This window comes from Ochotona curzoniae, unplaced genomic scaffold, assembly GCF_017591425.1.
Source record: "Ochotona curzoniae isolate NIBS_2020 unplaced genomic scaffold, NIBS_Ocur_1.0 contig_1302, whole genome shotgun sequence".
In the NCBI taxonomy this organism is placed as follows: domain Eukaryota; kingdom Metazoa; phylum Chordata; class Mammalia; order Lagomorpha; family Ochotonidae; genus Ochotona; species Ochotona curzoniae.
In genome coordinates, this window is record NW_024465035.1 from 2,809,580 (window position 1) to 2,832,980 (window position 23,401).

Genomic DNA, 23,401 nt, shown 5'->3' on the forward strand with positions numbered 1-23,401 from the left:
CAGGCTGGCCTCCCACTGTGGCTTACACAAAGGCCTTCCACACTTCCATGAGCACTGTCGTATGGCTTGCTTAATAATTTGTATTAGGAGAAAAAGAGGATCCTAATAGAGAGGTATGGATATTCAATCCCAAAGCTTCAGCTTTCTAAAATTGAGTATTGTGCTGTTATTCCATGTTGTCAGTAATTCTATACAGTCTCATGTTGGACTCTGTCACGACCGTGGCAGTCCTGAGCTGTCAAGGGGCTCTGTCAGCAGCATGGGGGACGACCTCTAGGGGCTGGCTCACGCTGTACAGGTGATCTAGAAGGAAGGTGTACAGCTGGTAAAGCCACTTCTACACGCCTTTCGCTATTTTGGTGACAGGAAGGTCACGATCCCTGGAAAAGGGAGGGAGCCATACTGACATTTTTTTTTAAATCAAATAAACACATTTGAATATTTCCCCTTGATGTTTATGTGGCATCTAAGAATCTGAGAGAACTCTGCTTCTTAAGCAGGTAAAACTCCATGAAAGCAGCCTTATACTATCCTCTACTGGTACACTAAATAACAGAAACAAAAGTGAATGCATTTATTAAAAATGTGTGCTCTGATATATCTGAAAATGCCCAAGAAAACATTTAAGGATAGAACAAGAACAATATAATGAGAGAAGGCTGGATCAGTGCGTCTGGCGCTTCGCTGACAACAGTCTCTAAGTTTACTGCTGGCAAAATGAAGCAAAAGGGATGCCACCGTGTGATACATAAGTGTTGTCTTTTGACAAAAGAAAGTATGCAAAATTGATCTGCAGAGAAATTATCCTCTAGGACTACATTTCCAAAAGTCTGCTTTGGAAAGTCTCTGAGAAATGACACCTAGCAAGGAGAAGCGTTATTTTCATCTTTAGGTTTTTATAGAAACATTTTTAAATAGAAGAGATTATAAAAGGTATGCAATTAATCTCTTTAAAACAGGTTTATACAGGCAAGGATCTTACTTAAATTCATCTTCAGAAGACACATAACAGTATGAGAGCCCGTCAGTTCACACACCCAGACTGACCACTAACTTAGCTATAAATCCCCCGCCCTTTACCTGGACTCTAAATAAATAATAAACAAAATTAACTCTTTTTTGCTCAACCACCTTAAAAATTCTTGACCTTGCAAAGAGGATTTAATTCAATCTAAAAGTTAAGAAGTGAGACTTTCTCCAAGTGAGCAGGAACAATCTACCTCGCTCTCCAATATCTTCACATCTGCAGAGTCACTCACCCTGGTCATTGTAGCGAGACAGGTCAGCCTGGCTGATGTAGAGGTCGTGGTCACTATCTAATTCCCAGAATTTACAGTAAATAACATAGAAATGTTCATAGGAGAAGTAATCTGTGATTTGATTTATATCTTCCTCTTCTTCCAAAAGGGCTAGAGTCTGAAATGGTATGAATATAAGGATTAATTTTAAAATTATGAAAAAAGAGACAGCTTTGGTTATTACAGAGTATAGCAAATCTTTGTTTTAAATTTAACAGGAAAAATTTAGGTTTGATATCAAACCAGTAACAACTTTTTTTTTAAAGCTTATTTATTTATTGGAAAGTCAGATATACAGAGAGGAGGAGAGACAGAAAGGAAGATCTTCCGTCCGATGATTCACTCCCCAAGTGAGCGCAATAGCCGATGCTATGCCGATCCGAAGCCAGGAGCCTCTTCCGGGTCTCCCACGCGGGTGCAGGGTCCCAAAGCTTTGGGCCATCCTCGACTGCTTTCCCAGGCCACAGGCAGGGAGCTGGGTGGGAAGTGGAGCTGCCAGGATTAGAACTGGTGCCCATATGGGATCCCGGAGTGTTCAAGGTAAGGACTTTAGCCTCTAGGCTTCGCCACCAGGCCCAAACCAGTAACTTCTTAACAGGCAGCCCCTTATACCTTTAATCATTTGATCTTTACCAATAGAGTTGAAGATTTTATGAAGAAATGGAGTTGGAAGACAAAAATATAGATAGATCTCTTCTCAGTGTAAGTTCCATAAAACTTGACACTTTTTGTAAATGATGATACCAGCTATTTATTTATTTTCTAAAGAGTTTGGGAGTCCTGGGAATTTAACCACATAAGTATACTTTTTTCTTATTTTGTCTTATTAACTGAAGAAAAACAGGGGTCCTTTAAAGGCTTTTTAAGACTGAGATACAAAAAGAATTTTGAAGGAGCCAAATCGGTTCTGTAAGATGGATGCCTAATGATTTCCCACTGAAACTCTTACAAAACTGCTCTTTTTAATGAGTATTATGTGGAGCAGGATTCTCTGGTGATTCCTGGGCATTTTTCTACAAAAGGATTGGTTAACTTTCCCAAAGCACTCTTAGAACGGGCAAACACGACCCGTCCTTTGCCCGGTGAACTGCGCCCCAGCCTCCGCTCCGGACCAGCTGCCAAGGCTGCATCTGTGCTCTGCTGGGACACCCCACCTCGTGCAGCGTGGCTTCCACTGGCTGTGTCTTCAGGGTCACACTGGTGATGCTGCCTTCCATTTCCTGTTACAATTCTTCCAATTCTTCAGGGTCTTGATCTTGCCGGCTTAAAATTATCACTGAAAGCTCTGCTCTTGTCTGCAGCTGACTTGGCATCGACTGAGCAAGAAGTGCTCCGCTCCAACGTCATGGTCACAGTCGTGAAGGTCAGCAACAGAGATGCCTGCGGTGTCCATTATCTTTCTCTTGGTAATCTGGTCCTCTCCAACTAGGGCACAGACGACAGGAGCTCTTCCTCACAACTTGATATGGGTGATCTGCTGCTTCAGGCTTCATGTACACCATAAAAATTTCTAAAATCAGTTATTAGTAAGCTGCTGACTTTTTTGGGGGCACTGTCCCCAGAAATATTTCATAGGATATCATAGATTTCACCATTCTTCTATCCATACTTCATACCATCAATTTGATGTTTGTTCTTGCTTCAGTTTTAACAGAATTATTCTTGGCATAATATGAACTCTTTTCTAACTCATGTCTTTTTATTATTGTTCTTTTTAAAAAGATTTATTTATTTTTATTGGAAAGTCAGATATACAGAGGAGAAGAGACAGAGAGGAAGATCTTCCGTCCGATGATTCACTCCCCAAGTGAGCGCAATGGCTGGAGCTGTGCCGATCTGAAGCCAGGAACTTCCTCTAGGTCTTCCACCTAGGTGCAGGGTCCCAAGGCTTTGGGCCGTCCTCCACTGCTTTCCCAGGCCACAGGCAGGGAGCTGGATGGGAAGTGGAGCTGCCAGGATTAGAACCAGTGCCCATATGGGATCCCGGCGCATAACGCAGAAGACCATTAATTCTAACTGGGTCTAGGAACCCGAACACTGGGGGCACCCTCTGCTGTCTTCCCCAGTGCATCAGCGGGAAGCTGGACTGGAAGCAGAGTAGCTGGGTCTCCAGGACTCAGTCCAGCACTCTGATGGGCGTGTCCTGCGCAGTGGTTGTGTGCAACCCTGCGCTGGGTTCTCACCATTGTTCTTAAAGTGTCGACACATCCCATGATTCCTACTGAGCTCAAACAGGCATCAGTGTCAACAAATATCAACAATCACAGTGATGGTGACTATTCATTTTAATAAAAACCGTTTGTAAATCCACCACTATGTGCTTATTTGCCAAGTCTTCATTATTTTATTTGTTTCACATAATGATAGAGAAGAACAGAGCAAAAAGTTGTATTACTCAGCCTAAGTTTCATTTAGTATTAATAGAGTTTTATTATAAAGAGTTTTGTAGGAAGCTTAAGTTTCAGGTAGTGTAATTCATTTAACCACTTGTGCCACCGTGCCGGGCCCAGTGTAATTCATTTAAAATAAAACATTTTTGGGGGGTGGGAGTTTGGGGGGAAATGCCAGTCTATACGAAATTGTACCACATAATTCAAAAATTCAAATATATATATGTAATAAAATAATACAATAAAACATTTTTCCCTTTCAAATGTGAACCCTTCTATTTTCTTTTTTTTTTTTGGCAATTACGTATTTTAATATCTTAGAAAATCAGATCTTTACAGACAGAAATATGCAGTTTGTTAGTAAATAAGAATTAGCAAGATGACAACCACAACTTAATCCAAATAACATCCCAGAAGAAATAGCAAAGGATGCAGTAAATTACAGATCATACACGCCAACAAAGCCCCGATGAAAAGGACACCCATCTTTACAAGATCATGGGCTTAAACTCTGAAATATTTAATTGCATGATCAATATAATATGGTTCTATACATAAGTATAGAACTTGGTAAACTGACAGCCTGCAGGTCAAGAGCACATGCCAGGCCTTGTGCGGAGTCTTGCTGTGCCGGCGGAACTGACCCCATCAGCTACGGCCATCTACTCACTTCCCTGGCCCCAGCACGCACCGTCAGGCAGAGGTCCCCGGTTACTCTGTTTTCTCCCACCCATTCTCTATTTCTCCATCTCGTGTTTGTCAAATGCTTAATTACTGAAAGGAGTGACAGTGCTTTATAGAAATGCAACAAGAACATTACTTAAATTGATCTTTTTAGCTTTATGAGAGACATACTTGCAAAAAGTTGCTTTTTCTTATCTCTGTTGAAGTAATTTTTCCACTCCAGGATCTGTTGACCGTGTAGAATATTCTCTGAATAACCTGGTTCCAACAGGAGAAAAACACAAATAAAGACATGAAATATCTCAAATAACTTTACCAAAGGCTATATTACAAATATATGTGGAACCTATTTAAGTTTCGGCTTTTTTATTACATTGATTGTGATTCCTAGTACAAATTAATACTGTATTTAAAAATTCATATATTTTAAATTTGCCTCTGTGCTTCTGAGAAAAAAAACCTGTCTGCTCACAAGTCTTGCCTCTGACCTGCCTCATCTCACACCATGCGCTTGTTGGCCGACTGGGGAGGCGGGTTGGTTCAGCACCCGAGCAGGACGGTGCTGGCAGGGCGGTAGGAGTCAGGAAGGTACTCTTTCCACTGCAGCCTTTTTAATTGGAAAGACTCTAGGTCTTCTAGACTATGGAAATTCAAATATATTTAAGATGGTTCTTAAGAAATATTTATTTATTTGGAAGGCAAAGAGGAGAGGGAGGGGAAGACTGGGGCGGGAGGAGAAAGAGTCCAGTACCCTCTGGTTCATTACCCAGAAGCCAACAATGGTAAGAGCCAGGAGCCAAGCTCTGGGCGTCACAGGACTCACAGGAAGCAGGACTGAAGTGTGGAGTAGCTGAGGCTTGAATTAGCATTCCCATTTGGGATGCCAGAATACTAATCAGGAGCTTATCCCACTGTGCCACAAGACTGGCCCCCTTCTGAGAAAAATTATATTCTGACCTTTTAGGCCAAGACACTTTTGTTGCTTTAATGAGTTTAATAGCAGCGAAGCTCTGGAGAAGACCCAGCCTAAGATGAGAGGAGAAAATGGCTGGGAGTGTGTGCGATGGTGGAAGGGACGATTCCAGAACAAAGCAGAGGCTCCAACCATGGAGGCAGAAGGCCACAGAGCATTCGTTACCAAAGTTACTAGTTACTTTCAACCACTCAGTCTGCCTTTTAGCCATTTCTTCCTCTAACAAGAAGCAGTGATGAGAAGAGCAATTTAAGCACCTTTTTTGGGGGAGGGTACTTTGGCTTTTATTTTGATAGTCAAATAACACAGAATCCTGTACTGTTGGTGGTTTTACCACGTAAGAACTTGGCCAAACTGTTCTGGTATAAGAACAAGAAAGAGAAGACAGGTGGACATCTTCTAAAGAGTGGACCCCATTCTGCTTCTGTATTCTTCAACAAACGGGGCAACTTTCAAACCAAATGAAAAAACAAAACAAAACAAAACAAAAAAAAACGAGCATCAACAGGAAGGTTCCATTTCTGCTGCCCAGCAGTCAGCACCCTTCCCTACTGCCAGTGCTAGCTCCTCACCCTTCAGGCTCAAGCTCAGGCACCGCAGAGGCCCCAGAGCAGGCCCGGCTTCCTTCCTTCTCTGCTCGGTCTTCTCTGTGGTCGGATTCCACGTTCTCGTGCATCTACTATTACCTCTGAACTCCAACGGACCTAGCCTTTCTCGGCGCCATTCCAATATCTGATATGGTGCTTTGCGTGTATCAGGCGGTCAATAACTACTTGACAAAACAATGAGGTTTGTAAGCTATGTAGCAGAGATTTGTTAGCTCTGTGATACAGAAATATGGGCTAGTTAGCTGGGCTGGACAACTCTAATCAGAGCTTGGAGTATCAGGTGAATGTCAATCCAAGAAAGATCTCTGGTAAGTATTCCACAGAGGGATTTTTGTTTGTGACATACAGACAGAAGAAGCATAAAATGTGCAGAGAATATAAGACGGAATGGCAACCATTCACAACGGCCATGAAAGACACCACTAACGTAGCAATGTGTAATCTCAAGGAAAAACTTAACAGCAGAATACAGATGTGATCATGACCTGGACGGCTGCCTAGCAGGTCACGCTGGCTTGCTCTGCATGGCACCAGAAGGCGGAATTCAAACCAAGGGTCAGGAATGTCCTCATACAAAATGCTCCACTACAAGGAAGTGTTTTCTACAATTAATTCTATGAAGCAATGGGGTTTTATGAAGCAGTGAGGACTCTTTCACCACAGGTACTTAGGCAGAAGTTGGCAGGATTCCTGCACTGAATCGAAGCCCAGATTAACAGGCTTGATTTCTCTGTTGGCTACTCAGACTCTGTGGCTCTTGATGACAGAGAATGTGTCCACGCTGCATTCTCTGCTCTAGTTTGGCAATCATTCACATTAAAAAGATGGAGGATAAACAGAATAAAACTTTTGGGGGCTTGCACTGCAGCAATTGAAGTGGCCACATGCAACTCTGGCATCAGGACTTGAACCCTGTGAGCTCTGCTTCAAGTCCTGGCTGCTTCATTTGCAAGCTGGTTCCCGCTAACAGGTCTGGGAGAAGCAGCACACGCCGATGCACGGCCTCTGCCTCGTACGTGGGAGACGAGCACGGAGCTCCAGGCTGCTGGCTTCGGCCTGCTCCAGTGTGGCCCTTGCAGCCAAGTGGGGAGTAAACCAGGCAAGGAAAGAGCTCTCTTCATCTTTCTCTTGTAACTGTCTTTCAAACAAATTAAACAAATATCTAAAGAAATTTATCATAATTCCTATGCACCCTTTCTCAAGTTGAGTCATTTTCAATATATACATATTGCATCACATTTTTTTGAAGATATAAATCTATGCTCTGATTATATGGTTTTAATTATAACTTCATTTTCAAAGTTGAGTTTCTGGGCCCGGCGCGGTGGCGCAGTGGTTAAAGTCCTTGCCTTGCACGCCCGGGATCCCATGTGGGCGCCAGTTCTAATCCCAGCGACCCCGCTTCCCATCCAGCTGCCTGCCTGTGGCCCGGGAAAGCAGTCAAGGATGGCCCAAGGCTTTGGGACCCTGCACCCCCGTGGGAGACCCTGAAGAGGCTCCTGGCTTCGGATCAGCATAGCATCGACCGTTGCGCTCACTTGAGGAGTGAATCATCAGACGGAAGATCTTCCTCTCTGTCTCTTCTCTATGTATATCTGCCTTTCCAATAAAAATAATAACAAACATACCACCACCACCCATAAGCTTTATCTCCACTTAAAAAATATATAATCCAAACTCCATATATTAAAATTACATTACACCATCAACACAAACCCAACACCCCCCCCAAACAAACACAACCAAATTCAAAACAAAAAACAACATCCAAAAATCAACCAAAAATCCCCCCCAACACTTAACCCTAAAACTAATCCCACCAAAAACCCCCTAAACATACAACATATATTTTTAATACAAATATACACAAAACACCCTCTCTATATATCTAATATATCATCTTCTCTTCCTCATCTCTCTTCTCTCTCTTCTCTATCTCTCTACAAAACCCATATTAACCACCCACCACTACCCCCTCCCCCTTTTCCCTTAACTTCCCCTCCTTCTAACATCTCAACCAAATTTCACCATACTTTCCACAACCCCCCTTCAAATCCTTTCTCATCAAATTTAAATTACACTACCATCCCCCTTCCACCCCACCCCCAACATTTCTCACATCCTTTCCTATGCATATAACTAACATCCCTCACTTTCCAACCAAAAAAAACCTAGACAACCAATCCCTTCCATCTACTAACCACTCCCTCTCCCCCCCCCCCACCCTCCTACCCACCTCTCCTTACAAACCAAACCATACACCCCACCCCCCCCTTACCACCCCCCCACACTATTTCCTCCACTCCTCCCTCAAACCTCACATAAAACCCTTATTTTATTTTCCCATTCCCAAATATCCACACCACATCATCAAAAACTCCTCCCCCAATCCTTTTCCAATTCACCCCCTCCTCATCCATTTACTCCTCCTCCCCTCCACATTCATTATCTTCCCCCCCTTCCCCCCTCCATCCATTATCCAAACCTTAAAAATTCCATAACCCAACACCAACACACTACCATAACCCCCCCTTATCCTTACAAATACACCCTACACAAACTCCACAAACATACAACCTTCCCATCCCATATATAACCATGCCTGTTGGTTTTCAGATTTGCCAATTTAGCATTTTAGATTACCAAGGCAACGACACCACCTAGTGTTAAAAGTATGTAGCTGCTGGCTCTATATTAATTGTAGCTATTTTTAAATTCTGCTCCACCATTTCTAGATAAATTTTTCTAAAAACACAAAAGGCATAAAAACAGTAAAAATTAGAATAACTAATTACTGCCAGTAAGATAAATGACATTTGACAATCTTTTGCCAAGGGATCTGTAGTCATTTATTAGATAATAATGCCCATTATTTCCTTCCTCATATTCTCTCAAATCGGAAATCTTTGGTTCACAAATATGTGCCACCAGCACGGGAGGAAATGATGGTTCCTGCATACAGGGCTTGGCCAGTAGATTAAAGACCCAGAAATCACAGACTTTCTTTCTCTGGATGATTGGAGTGCTGCTCCAGCGCAGGTCACCATGTCATGCTGGAGGCTGCTTCTCCTGGGCTCTGCTCATCTACCCTTTGGTTATCATGGCCCTGAAATGATTTCCTCACGGTCGGCTGCTGAATTTGGTAACTAGCTTATCTTATAAACATAGTTTCTTCCTCTGACAAGAGCAAAAGAGCCATTTTTTTTTTTTTTTTAGGCAAAGAAGTTAACAATGATGAGCCATCTCCACCACACCTGAGTCATCTCACGAACCAGCAGCACCTTGCTTCCCACAAGTAAACTTCTGGCATTTTAGCCAGAAATGCTGGATTCTGATAATGACCACGTTACTGTGCCATCCGAGAAAGTCACAGGATATCTTTCTGCCAGCACCAGTCACAAAGAAGTATTTAAAATTTCATTACTTAGTAAAACACTCACAGGTCACGTCAACCCTGAGTTTGGGGCGGGGCCTCTCCAACACAGCAGGGAAATCCACAAGCTCCAGGGCCGTGGCCTGCTGCTACCTGTTAACCTGCTTCTCAACTGCCAGTTCCTTCTGGAAAGGAAGGAAGAGTATGTGCTGACCTATCTGGGTGGTGGTGATTTTGCCATCTGTCTTAAATCAGCTGCCAGGGTAATGAACAGTCTTTGCCCACAGGCTTCTGGTGGTGTTACTCAGCTGTTTCTCATCCTACAAATGCCCTCAACACAAGGAGGCTGCAGTGCAGAGCGGCCACCCACCTGGGGGAAGGAGAATGGACTCAGTTCGTTGAGGGAAAAACAGTCCAAAGTGAGTGCCCTTGCCTCTGCCTCCGAGCTGTGCAGTCACGGAGCCTCCACAGACAGTGGAACCGTAGCTGTGGGGAGGACGGGAGCCCGAGCTGTGCAGCCACGGAGCCTCCACAGACAGTGGAACTGTAGCTGTGGGGAGGACGGGAGCCCGAGCTGCGGACCTCACCCTGAGCTCCTTTGCAGAAGGCATTTCTGAATTGGTAGAAGGCTGGGCTAAAATATGTCCACAATTGTTTCCAATCTTAGTGCATGCCTACAGTGTCAGGCACTGTTGTTGATACTAAAGGACACATCAGCGGAAAATGAGACAATGTTCCTGTTCTCATGAAGCTTCTACTTTATACAGAGGGACATATACAAACAGAAGTTTACATTTCCCTAAGTGTTAAGGTAGCAGGGAGTGTGGGAAGTCATCCAGTCAGTGCTGTGCCAAGGTCCCTCTAACCCGGCAGTATCGAGCACGTGTCTGCATCAAGTAAGGAGCAACACAGGGAATCCACAGTGTTCCCAGCGGAGGAGAGAGGTAAACAGCACTGAGGTGGGCTGGTCTCTCAGGCACAGCAAGGATGGAGTGACAGCAAGTGAAGCAGAGAGCAGGGCGGCAGGTGGGGGGACTGGGTGTACAGGAGCGGAAAGGGACAGCAAGGATGTGAGGTGGGAAAGCACTGCAGGGTTGGGCAAAGCGGTGACATGATCCAATCCAACGGGAGGAAGATAACCCTCTGGTGGAGACCAGACTACAGGGCCCACAAAGGTATAAGCAGAGAAGCCAATGAGAAGTCATCTGGGCAAGAAACGAGCGGGACGGGGCCAAGGTGATTGTGTTGGAACAAGCTGGCTGAGTCTAACCAGGGGCAGCTGTGCCTGGGAAACTGGGAAAAGGCAGAGAACTGGTCCTGCTGGCTCAAGCTGCTACAGGATGTAAGCAAAGCTGATCACAAACAAGCGACTTCTCAGGACCAACTCTGGGTCTAAATGAGGGCACTGGAGACGTGTCTTCTCATTCAGGATGCTGACCAGCCTTTCTCAGTCTTACTCGGAAACGATCAAAGCCATTATAGCAAAAGGTATACCACTTCAGACCAGACGGAATGTCATTTCCCCAATTCTGTATATACGAGATGTCTTTTAAGCAATGGACATATAAGAAAAAGGAAACACATAGGTAAATATTAATCCAATGATTCTCTACTTTTGTCCTAATAAAATAATCATTATAGTTCATTTAACTTTCACATAAAGATCTGTAAAAGCTGGGATACCAGATAGTGACTGGAAAAAAAGTGCATCATGAAATGCCGTTAAAGCCGAGGACCTGCAGCCTACCGTGGTGATGTAGCGGGAGTGGAATTCCGGGGCGTCTCTCAGGAACGTCAGGCCGGGATGTGTATCTACCACATCCTGAAACAGACCGGAAGCAAAACCAAATTGACAAACCGAAACAAAGTATGCCTATCGGATTTACCAGTAAGTTATAAATGGACCAAATTTGCTATTTTAGAATACTGAATAATACATCTAAAATTAATACTTTCTCATAGTTTATTACAGGTATGTTTAAGTATGCCTTTTTGCGTGCATATTTCAACAAAAAGTTAAGATTTTTAGATTTAGCTATACTTGGAGATTTGTGAATCAAGTGTTTCAGAGGAATGTACTGTAATTTTAAAATATTGAGGCATCTCAGGGAAATTAATCCAACAGATTTTGGTAGGGGTTGCTAAGTGATATTTATTTAGAATTAATGATGAACACAAATCTATGAGAGTGATTCTTTTTCTTAATCTAGTTACATGGAAATTCTTGTTAAAAAACAGCCTTACAGGGCCCGACGCGGTGGCGCAAGTGGTTAAAGGTCCTCGCCTTGCACGCCCGGGATCCCATATGGGCGCCGGTTCTAATCCCGGCAGCCCTGCTTCCCTTCCAGCTCCCTGCCTGTGGCCTGGGAAAGCAGTGGAGGACGGCCCAAAGCTTTGGGACCCTGCACCCGCGTGGGAGACCCGGAAGAGGCTCCTGGCTTCGGATCGGCCCGTTGCGCTCACTTGGGGAGTGAATCATCGGACGGAAGATCTTCCTCTCTGTCTCTCCTCTCTGTATATCCGCCTTTCCAATGAAAAAAATAATAAAAATAAATCTTTAAAAAAAAAAAAAGACCACTTCCCTGAATTAAAAAAAAAAACAACAAAAAAAACAGCCTTACAGCTAAGTAGGCTGAAATTTTTCTATGATGAGTGAACTGGCTAATATCCATTCTTTTTTTAATAAAAATAATTGTGTGTCAAATCTGTTTTGCAATTTTGGGTTTTATTCGAAAACATGCTATTTTTTTTTTTAATTGGAAAGGCAGATATACAGAGAGGAGAGACAGAGAGGAAGATCTTCCTTCTGATGGTTCACTCCCCAAGTGACCGCAACGGCTGGAGCTGAGCCAATCTGAAGCCGGGAGCCAAGAGCTCTTCCGGGTCTCCCACATGCAGGTGCAGGGTCCCAAGGCTTTGGGCCGTCCTTGACTGCATTCCCAGGCCACAAGCAGGGAGCTGGATGGGAAGTTGGTGCTCATATGGGATCCCGGCGTGTTCAAGGCAAGGACTTTAGTTGCTAAGCCATTGCACCGGGCCCTGCTATCTTATTCTTACTAAGACTATTAGCACATTAAAACCTTGAAAAGATCGTTTTCATTTTCTGGATTGAAGCACTGTGGATGAGCATAGAGTATCTGTTAGATACTCATTGTTGATTTATAAACCACAGGCCAACCCAGATGTCGCCTGTTAACTAGCTGAGCAACAGTAACTGGATCTTGGCTGTTCTGCTTTGTTTCTTCACAGCAGTTTGCTAAGCCTCGCTCCCAACAGAGTCTAAAAACAATGGGCTTTACTGTTTCTTAAACTTTTTTAAAAAAAGATTTATTTTTATTGGAAATTCAAATATACAGAGAGGAGGAAAGACAGAGAGGAAGATCTTCCATCTGCTGAATCACTCCCCAAGTGATGGCAATAGCCAGAGCTGAGCCAAGCCAAAGCCAGGAGCTTCTTATGTGGGTACAGGGTCCCTAGGTGCAAGGGTCGTCCTCGACTGCTTTCCCAGGCCACAAGCAGGGAGCTGGATGGGAAGTGGGACCACTGGGACACGAACCGGCACCCGTACAGGATCCTGGCACATTCAAGGTGAGGACTTTAGCCACTAGGCTATCACACCCGGTCCTTCTTAAACTTCTTAGCTGGACAAAGACGTACAGATGCAAAATATATTACAGAGAATTTCCTAAACCGTTTACTCCATCGCTCATAATGGGGACAGCACAATGATCAAAACAGAAATGAATGTTGACAAAATACTGCTTCAAAAAATGTTTTCAATAAAAAATTTTTAGAAAGATTTATTTATTTGAAAAATCAGAGTTATATAGAGAAAGAGAGAGGTGGAGGAGAGTGAGGGGAAGAAAAAGGGAGAAGAGAAAAAAGAGGGGCGAAGAAGAGGGGTAAGGAACACAGGCTTCCATTTGCTGCTTCACTCCCTAGGAGGCTGCAGCACCAGGCCAGGCCAGGGCCAGGGCCAGGACTTCAGCCAAGTCTGAACACTCGGGTTATCCCCTGCTACTTTCCCAGGCCATCAGTAGGGAACTGGATTGGAAGTGGAGTAACCAGGACTCGAGCTGCTGTCCATATGGCATGCCAGCATTGCAAGAGGAGGCTTTATCAGCGATTCCATATTGGATCAGTTTTCATGGATTCATTTTTCCTCACTCATAGAGGTCTTTTCTTGTTTGTTCTAAATGCCTGGGACGTATGACATTATGAACTGCTTTGAGTGCTATATATTTTTGTATTCTTTGCATTTGAAAGGCAGAGTTACAGAGGACAAATACACTACACACACATACGGGGGGTGGGGTGGAGAAAGAGAGAACAAACCAGCTTGGTATAGCCTATCCACCTTCTTGGCCTTTGCCATCAGGTGCTGCAGCCTGACCTGTCCTGGCCCACCCCCAGCCCCAACTCTCACTGGCAGCCTAGCCCTGCCCAGACTGCTCTCATCCCTGGCTCATGTAAACCAGCAGGTGTGATAGCCTAATCTGGCATGACCTGCATTCCAGCCTGGCTCCTGCACATGCCAGTGAGCTAGGTTGGTCTGGCCATGCCTGACCCACCCCTCTCTAGAAACAAGCCACACACTCACAGCATCTGATGGCAAAGGCCAAGAGGGCAGATGGGCTACACCAAGCTAGGTCAGAACAACCACTGGCATGTGCAAAATCTGTGGCTGGGAACAGGCTTGGCTGGGGATGTTCCGACTGGGTTCTGGTTCCCATGGTGAGCATGAGAGCCGGAATGGGGGTGGTGATCTGGGCTAGACATGACTTCAGTGTCCCTTGGATTGGGTGTGGACTGGGTCTAGGATGTGCCAGACTGGGCTAGACTCCAGCACTCACTGGTGCTCATGACAGCCAGGGTGGGTATAGGATGGGCTGAACTAGCTCTTGGTACCCACTTGAACCACATGAGAACTGTGTCTGGTTGTGAACCAGGTGTAGTTGGGTTGTAGCATCGAATAACAAGAACCAGAACAGGTATGAGCAAGTTGGGCAAGCCCACTGTTCCTGCGAGGACAGGAGGTGGACTCTTATCAGACTAGGTCATGCATGCACTAGTGTGCATGAGATATGCCACCAGCATAAGCTGGAACTGGGGGCAGACCAAGCTGGGCCAAGCTACAGCACTTGCCAGTTAATGCCAAAATGTGGCCAGCCATGCCAGACTGGGCCACAGCACCCACCAGCACATGTGAAACCCCTGAGGAGGAGTGCAAACCCGGGAGAGGGGGGGCGCTGGGGGCTCTCTTACTAGGCCACTTCTCCAGCATCAGAACTGGAACCGGGGGCAGATAAGGCTAGGCAGGGTTACAACACCTCTTGGCTTCCATGTGAGCTGGGTTAGGAGTGAGCCAGGCTGGGCCAACCAACTGTATTCATAGGGGAAGGACTGAGCCAGAGTAAATGCAGACTGGTTGGGCTTTGCTGCAGTATCTGCTGGTAAGTGCTGGGACTGGGGGCAAGTCATACCAGGCAAGACTGCAGAACCACCGGAGAGTGCAAGATCTGGGACTGGGCCCACTAGGGAAATTGTGGGCACCTTGCTGATGGGCTGCAACTGCAACTGGTGAGCATGAGAATCAGGGCAAGGGTGGGCCTGGACAGACAGGTGGCACCTGCCGGCATGAGTGTGGGCTGGCTAGTGGGATTGGTTGAGTTGAGCTAGGTTTCAACACCCACTATGTATATGAGAGCTGAATGGGATGTGGGACAGACTGGACCAGTCTGCTGCACCTACTGGCAACACCGGAACCAAGGCTAGGAGATGCTGGGACTAGGCTGTACTCCCACTGTCGAACATGCGGGCCAAGTATGTGGTGGGCAGGGTCGGGCTGAACTGCAGCATCCATTGGCTTACCTAAGAGACAGGGCTGGAGATAGTACAGCACTTGCAACTACCAGTGTGTGTAGGCTGTCATGGGTGACAGACTGAGCCAGACTGAGCCGGACCCCAAACTGGCAAACACACAACGGTCAGGTCTGGGATTGCCTCAGACAAGGTTTGGGGATCCTCCTCAGCTGAACCGCTCTCCTATATGCTGAATACTATAACACACAGAGCTTAAAGTTTCAAAAACCAGAAAAAGTAAAATGAAAGAACTATATAAAATATATATATGAGAGAAATATATCATTGTTTCATTTATTTGGTTCCATCAGTGAAAGATGTTCCATGTGAGTTTTCTGGTAAAGACAGAATCTACATTAATAATATAAATTACTGATCTTGGCTGAAGCTCAGGACTGGCGACTACCATTCTTAAATAACTCCTAGACTGGAGTGCTTTTGCAATTCTTGGTCTCTTTTTTCTCTTAGCTTTTCTTGTTCTCACTGTCTTTACAGTCGGCAGCAGCTGTGTCTGTGGATCTTGGTGGATTCAAGCCTAGGTAGCCTCTTCCCTCCACCCCTGTTTTTTCCCCCCTATTTTAATATTGATTCCACTAACTGTTGGGTTGAAAAATCAGGAACCCAGGCATTTTAGAAGTTTGCTTAGACCCCAAGTTGTGGCTGTGATACCTTTATAGCCTTTTCCTGCCACCTGCCAGGTGTTCTATGATGTTCTGTGCTAGCTGAATCCAAGTGATTTTATTGAATTCTAACATTTCTGAAAGTGCTTCAGATGGGACTGTGAACGGGCATGGAAAGGCTGAGTGAGCCTGTTCTAATTTCTACTAAGGACTTGCTCTTAGAATTTATTCAATAATGCTAATTTGCTAAGACAAATTAGAAAAGTTTTGTTCTAGAATTCTGACCTTAGTCTGTGTAGCTCAACTGACATGCTACAGTGGCACCATTTTTCCCAAGAGACTTTTGTGTTTCCTTTTAGTCACCCGTGTGTTGGTTACTCAGTGGCGTTTTTTTCATGGTGCTGTAATTTGTTGTGGATGTTGTTGTTGTTGTGGTTGTTGTTCTAACTCATACCAGTTGTTGACCTTGTTTCATGGCTTCTCAATTATGGAAATGTACAGTGATGGAATACTTGGGTCTACCATATCCAGATGTGGGGGTACAATGCAGCACGCATCCCTGGTTCCAGACGAAAGATGGATTCCCAATGAAACTGTTGGACTTGTGTAGACAATGGGATACTGGACTGTCTGACATTGTCTGTATCACCAATGTTGGGATACACTTAAAGAGACTGATAGAATTATGATTCCTTATGAAGGACTACACCATTGTAGTAAAATGGGGAAAATCTGTTGGAGGGTGGGAGTTTGGGGGGAATCCCAGTCTATACGAAATTGTATCACACAATTCAAAATTCAAAATAAAAATATATTAAAAAAAACCTCTCTGAAACCCCAACAAAGGCAGGACCCAATTTCAAAAGGAAGTACAAATTACCTGAAGTAAAGGGATGAAGTCCTCCTGTTCTAGGAAGCTGCAGTTGGGCTTGGCCAGCAGGTTGATGAACTTAGAGGCGTCATCATGATGGTTATTCAGCAACCTGCAAAAAACAGCAGCTTAGGACATGCTGCTCTGGGAAACAAGACCACAACACCCACACTGGTCTGCAGTCGGACCTGAAGGCCATTACATTAGGTGCTCTTTATTCACAGATGAAGAAAACGGAGTGATGGGTGTTTTGACAAGTGCGTTCAACCACTACCTGGGATACCAACATACTATTAGAGTGACAGCTCGGGTCCCAGCTTCTCCACTTCCCAGAGAGCTTCCTACTAGTGCAGTCAGGAAGCTAGTGGAAGACTGTCCCAGTACTTGGATTCTCAACACTCACGTAGGATATCCAGATGGAGTTTTGGCCCCCTGGCTTGGTTTGCCCAGCCTTGGCTGTTGTAAGCATTTGGGGAGTGAAGTGTAGCTGGAAGCTCTCTCCCTTCCATTCCGCTCGCCACAGTATCTGTCTTTCCTTCTCTGCAACACTGCCTTTCAAATGAGTAAATCTCTTAAAAAATTTAAAAGAGGAATTTTTTCTTGCTCTTGATTTTGTGGAAAGAACATATGAGCTGAAAAATAAGGTGATGCATTACTTTTTAAACTGCTTCTGAGACTGAGACCGGAGTCAACTAAATTAATGTAGGTAAGTATGTACTGAGATACACGTAACAGAAAATGTCCACCCAGACTAGCACAGGAAATGTGGGGTCGGAGCCTTGAGGAGACACATCAGAGGGACAAGTGCATGCCCAGGTCGACAACATACATATTCAGTGCCAAGTTGATAAGGAGTGTTTGAAACTAGAATTTGAATAGGTTTTAAATAAAAACACTGTACTAATTATACTAAGTTTTGAGAATTTCTTGCCTCTAATTATTTGCTGGACTTTTATCTCCATGAGGAGATAAAATTTAGGTACTAAGGTAGAAATATTAAAAACCAAATATAAAATCTTAATGCTGAAGTTAATGCTTTTTCTGGACATTTTTACTAATGATGGTACCATGTTGAGTTATCTGGGCTCACAACTCAAAAATTGATTTCTCTGCCTCCATTCTCCATGATTTAATCATGTTCTGAATTTTTTTAAAGATTTATTTATTTTTATTACAAAGTCAGACATACAGAGAGGAAGAGACAGAGGGGAAGATCTTCCATCCAATGATTCACTCCTTAAGTGACCACAATGGCTGGTGCTGTGCCAATCTGAAGCCAGGATCCAGGAGCTTCTTCTGGGTCTCCCATGTGGGTACAGGGTCCCAAGGCTTTGGGCCATCCTTGACTGCTTTCCCAGGCCATAAGCAGGGAGCTGAATGGGAAGCGGGGCTGCCATTGGGATCCCGGCGCATGCAAAGCAAGGACTTTAGCCACTAGGATACCATGCTGGGCCCTTGTTTTTGTTCTTTAACCACTGAATACTATGTAGTAAATATTGTGTCTCATTTTGAAGATGTCTGGAGCTTAACCAAAAGGAGTCTTCAGAAATTAATGGAAAAATGAAATTACAAGATCATGTGTATTTTCTAGAACTTTTAAAGCAAAAATTAGTTTATCTTTATTGGAAAGTCAGATATAAAGAGGAAGAGATATAGAGAGGAAGAGAGACAAAGATCTTCCATCCACTGGTTCATTCCCCAAGTGGCCTCAATGGCTGGAGCTGAGCCAAACTGAAGCCAGGAGCCACATGGATGCAGGGTTACAAAGCTTTGGGCCATCCTTGACTGCTCTCCCATACCACCAGCAGGGAGCTGGATGGGAAGTGGGGTAGCCGGGATATGGACCAGCATCCATATGGGACCCTGGTGCATGCAAAGTGAGGACTTTAGCCATTAGGCTACCGTGCCAGGAACCTCCATGAACTTTCTGAAACTCCCCCATACAGTACATTTTTATGCCCTGTTAGGAGTTTATAATCTAGTGAGAGAACGACACCAGCACTTTACTACTGTGGAACAGACAGTACAAAAATATTATCACAGGCTGTTTTGGAAGGACACAGGTGCCCAGTGAGAATCTCTGGAAAGCAAACTGTGAAGAAGGATGTTGTATTAAGACGAGTAGTATTGAAATGCTCAGCATGAAATGCATGGAGCATGAAGGCAACACGTGCAAGGACTGAAGAGAAGGGGGAGTAACACAGCTGTCTGTCAGGTGAGATACATGTAGGCAGGTCCAACCTGAGAGGCCCTTTAAAGTCAGGTCAAGACTGGGTTTTATCCTGCTTCACTCAAGAATTTTCATTTCAGAAAAAAATTTTTTTTTTTGAAACATCAAGCCAGAAATAATGAGTGCCTACGCCCGGATAATGGTGGTGAAAGAACAATGAGGGGACATGGTAGTTGATAAGTATGGAAAGTGACAGGGGAGAGGTAGTTTAACTAAACTCCCGTGTTTCTAGCTTGGACCATTAGCTGCCTGAAGCGTGGAATGTGAATACTGAGATCTTAAGGCATCTTAGACAACTGTTCGCTTTCTACTTCCACCAAGCCCCAAACACAGGGTCGTGTAATTCCACACGGAGACTGCTAGCAGGGGAGAGGCTCTTACTAGGCTTTGGTGCTCATCCAACCTTACATTGTAGACCAGCCATCATTCTAAAACACTGCCGCTTATTCAAACATGTTCAGTTACTGTCTCCCATTGAAGGATTTCTAGAACTGGGTTTGCGCCTACCGATCCACTTTACGTTTCTCTAGATGACACCGTCCACTCAAGGCAGCTGAGCTGACTTTACTGTCATTCTTCTCTGACTTTGTACCTCCCCTAAGAGTGCTCCTTCCTGAAGGACTAGCCAGTAATCAGCTTCTTTCCAAAAGCTTTCCTTGACAAATAAAACCCTACTGATCTAGTAATATTTAATTTCTACATACTGCACATGCCATTGTATCACTTTCTTTCATCTCTCTGGGACCTGAGGGACAAATAACAGCTCTTTTCTTTCTTACCACACAGTGACTTGGATATAGATGACTCTCAAAAAACATGTTTGTGATCTAACAAATTCAGATAGTTAAGTAATTTCATTCCTGATTATTAAACTATAATGGAGCTTTTTAAAACATTATTTGTTTTCATCTTATTTGAAAGGCAGAGAGACAGATATTCCATGTGCTCGTTCACTCCCCAAGCGGCCAGTGCTGCAAGAGAACCTGAAAGTCAACCCAGATCTCCTGTGAGGCGCTCAGGCCCCCAGGGACTTGGACTGCTGACTGCTGCTTGGCAGCTCGCCTTCTCAGGACGCTCCCGCTCCGAGGTGCCTCGAGCCAAGGTCTCAGCTATACAATCAATACCAGTGCTCCAAACAGGAACTTCATTACTGCACCAAGTGCCAGTCCTATACTTCTCTTCATCATTCTGGAGCATGTTAGCTCCAGGCTCCCAAAGCCGAATAAATACCCATTTCAGATAAGATTACCAAATGGGTGTGATGAGCACGACAGAAAAGCAGTGAGGTCTTTGTTAGGGTTCAAATATGAATTAGCTCTCAAACTCATGCATGACCTGAAGCTCCCTAATCTTAAACTGAATCCAGCTCTGTTGCAGTGGGAGGTGCTTTAGTCACTGGGGATGTGCTCTAGGAAGAGAAGTCTTCCTTTCTCTGTTTCTTGGGTTACCACGTCTATATGGGCTCCCCAGCGGTACCATGTACCGCCCTCATGAGTCGTCAAACAAGTGGTGCGGCCCAGTCTTGGACTTAACACTCCAAAATTCTGAGCTAAATAAACCTTTTGTTACAAAGCTCCTTTCCTTAGTGCTTTTGTTGTAGTAATAAAAAGTTGACTAGAAAATTGCCACGGAGGAATGCAGTCATCACTTACCCACTATAAACAAACCAGAGCTTTTGGAATTGGTTTACCATAAAAAGCAGGAAACGTTTGAAACACTGGGGAAAGAGAAGGCCTAGGATATGATAAACGGGGTGTTGGGAGTGACTCAGGAGATCAGAATGCTAACAAAAACGTGGACAAAGGGCTATGCTGATGAGGTTTCATATGCAAATCAGGATTCTACTGGGAACTGAACTAAAGAAACACTTATTGCACTGGGGCAAAGAATGTTGTTCACTGTATACAAACCTGAGGTTTTATGGGAGACAACTTAAAGGCGATGGACTAGGTTATTTGGTGGAAAAGATTGCAAGGCAGCAACACTGGAATTCAGGCTTATGGAATGAGCATTACTGGTTGCTTTTAAATTTTTTTCAGTTTCACAGACTCTGAGATAAAAGGAAGACAAACAGAATGTTTTTGGAAATTCACAGCTTGGCCAGTGAAATAATGAAGAAAAAGTGGGTTGTTTCAGACAGAAGAGTGCAACAGAGAAACTATTTGCTTAAGAAGCAAAGGGAGCCCTATGTTACTCAGCAAAACACTGGGATTGCAGAAATCTCCCAGACACCCTCTCTGCTACCACAGGCCTACAACCTGGAAAAGCAGAGTTGTTTCATGGAAGCCCAGGCACCATTCTCTGGCTTTACCAAGCACATGAGGGAACTGACTTCCCGCCCCTCCGCCAGTGAAGCGCCCTGGATGCCGCTACAGTTCAGGGAGGTACAAGTGCAGCTGTGACGGCATCAATCATATTTTGCTGATTTTGAATGTATGAAGGTCAGAGAAGTCACGGGGGTTTCCCAGTAAGATTTCAAAGGAAAGGGGCTGGTGCTCAACAGGCTAACCTTCCACCTCCAGGCACTGGCATCCCATACGGTATCCCATATGTACTGGCTGCTCTACTTCTCATCCAGCTTCTTGCTTATGGCCTGAAAAAGCAGTGGAGGATGTCTCAAGTCCTCAGGCCCCACATCCACTCAAGCGACAAGAAACTGTTCCTGACTCAGCTCTGGATCAGCTCAGTTCTGGCTGTTGTGGCCATTTGTAGAGTGAATCAGACAAAGGAAGATCTTTTTCTGTCTGTTCTCCCTGTAAACCTGCCTAATAAAAATAAATCTTTAAAAAAAGAGAAAGATTTCAAAGGAAAGTCTGGGAGGTGAGGCAGGATTGCTCTGTAGGGCTGGAGTCTCTGCCTGGAGCCCCTGATGGAGCAATGTCTACTGGAGTGGTGGGAGTAAAGCTGTAAAGGAGAACCTAGCAAGGCAGGGATGCAGGCAAAATGAACTACCTACCAGGGAAAGCTGCAAGCATCAGCAGAGATGAGATGTGGCTGGAATAGCAAGGCCACAGGGGCAGGGCTGCCCAAGACCTAGAAGCTGTCCTGCCACAATGTGCCAGGATGATGTCTAACGTTCCCCTACTGAGTTTCAGTCTTGCTGTGGACTAATTCATTCTTCCTGTTTTCTTGTCTGCCTTTGCTGGAATGGAAATATATCCAGTCTACTGGATCTTGAAGATTTGCAGCTTCAAAAAATTCTTTTACAAGTCGATTTTTCTTTATACCATGAGAGGCAGACAGAGTGAGTGAGCATACACACACTCACTTCCCAGGTGATCTCAATGGCTGGGGCTGGAGCCGGAAGCCAAGAACCCCACAGAGGTCTCCGGAGAGAGCCATTCTGCCGCCTCTCAGGGTGTGCATCTGAAGAAATCTGGAACAAGGAACTGATCCAGGCATTCTGATGGCATGTTGGTATCCGAACCAGCATCTTCTTAACAGCTAGGCCAAACTCCACCCCACAACAGTTTGTTTCTGTTTTTTTTTTTAAATAGGGGATTATGGTTAAGTGAATTTGCCTTGTCCCTTAGAGGTAAGAATTTAGATTTTGGAATTAATGCTAGACTGAGTTAAGCCTTTGGTACTATTGGGAGTGGAGTGACTGTTTGGTATGAGAGAAGGACATGAGTTTTAGGCAGCCAGGGTAGAATGCTATGATTTTAACATGATTTGTTTCTCAAACTCATGAGTGATTTTAAACCTCAGAGTCTTAGGCAGATGTCCTAAGAAGGTGGAAACTGGATCTAGTGATGGTTCTTGGGAGCTGGGCTTATCAGATGATCTTTACACTGGCAGGGTGTCCCTCAGCAAAGATTTGTCATTGAAGACCGGGTGAGTCTCGGTCTGTCCGCACATCATTTGCTGTTTCCGGCTCACCATGGGATCCTCCCTTGGCATGAGCTCGGCCATTGCCTTCCACTACCTGCATCAGAACTCAAACCACTACGCTGCCTCATCCTAGACTGCAACCTTCACACACTTGAACTGAATAGACCTTTTCTCCTCACAAAGGCAGAGCTATTACATGTTTCATTGTAATGAAGAGTTCATGAATACTTTGGTAAAGAGGAGAACACTATTAAATAGGAACAGCAGAGATACAACAGATAATATTCCAAGAGATACAAAGCCAAATCAGGAATGGCATTTAAAATTACAAGTATGAACTAGAAATATAATGTGAATTATAATTTTTTTTTGGCAAATGCTACAAGCTGATAAACTCTAATAGCAAGTTATAAAGCATGAAGAATGATGGTAAGCATGGCTATCTTACAGTAGTGTCTTCTAGAAGTTCCAATGCAAAATATTGTTTTGTTTATGAAAAAAAATGACACACTGGTATGAAAAAGGAAAAGAAAGCATAAGCTAAGCATTCTTTCCAATTCCTTTTGCGTTCCCTCTGAAGACTGGGAATGTGGGAATGGAAGCAAAAAGCAGTGTCCCCTGCCTGTAAGCAAACACACGGCAGGGTACAGATCCCAGCTGG

The 23,401-nt window shown here is 44.4% G+C and overlaps 1 protein-coding gene across 2 annotated transcripts in view; it reads right to left on the reverse strand.

The window, feature by feature from the left end:
• The window catches only part of PPP2R3A (protein phosphatase 2 regulatory subunit B''alpha), a 78,148-nt gene that overhangs the window by 16,319 nt on the left and 38,428 nt on the right, over positions 1–23,401 (reverse strand). For both annotated transcript variants that reach the window (XM_041004616.1, XM_041004624.1), the window contains 4 exons: positions 16,689–16,791; positions 11,074–11,148; positions 4,544–4,630; positions 1,260–1,416 (listed from right to left, as the gene is read on the reverse strand). In XM_041004616.1, the coding sequence (XP_040860550.1) occupies positions 1,260–1,416; positions 4,544–4,630; positions 11,074–11,148; positions 16,689–16,791 (422 nt within the window). The remainder of the gene's footprint in view (positions 1–1,259; positions 1,417–4,543; positions 4,631–11,073; positions 11,149–16,688; positions 16,792–23,401) is intronic.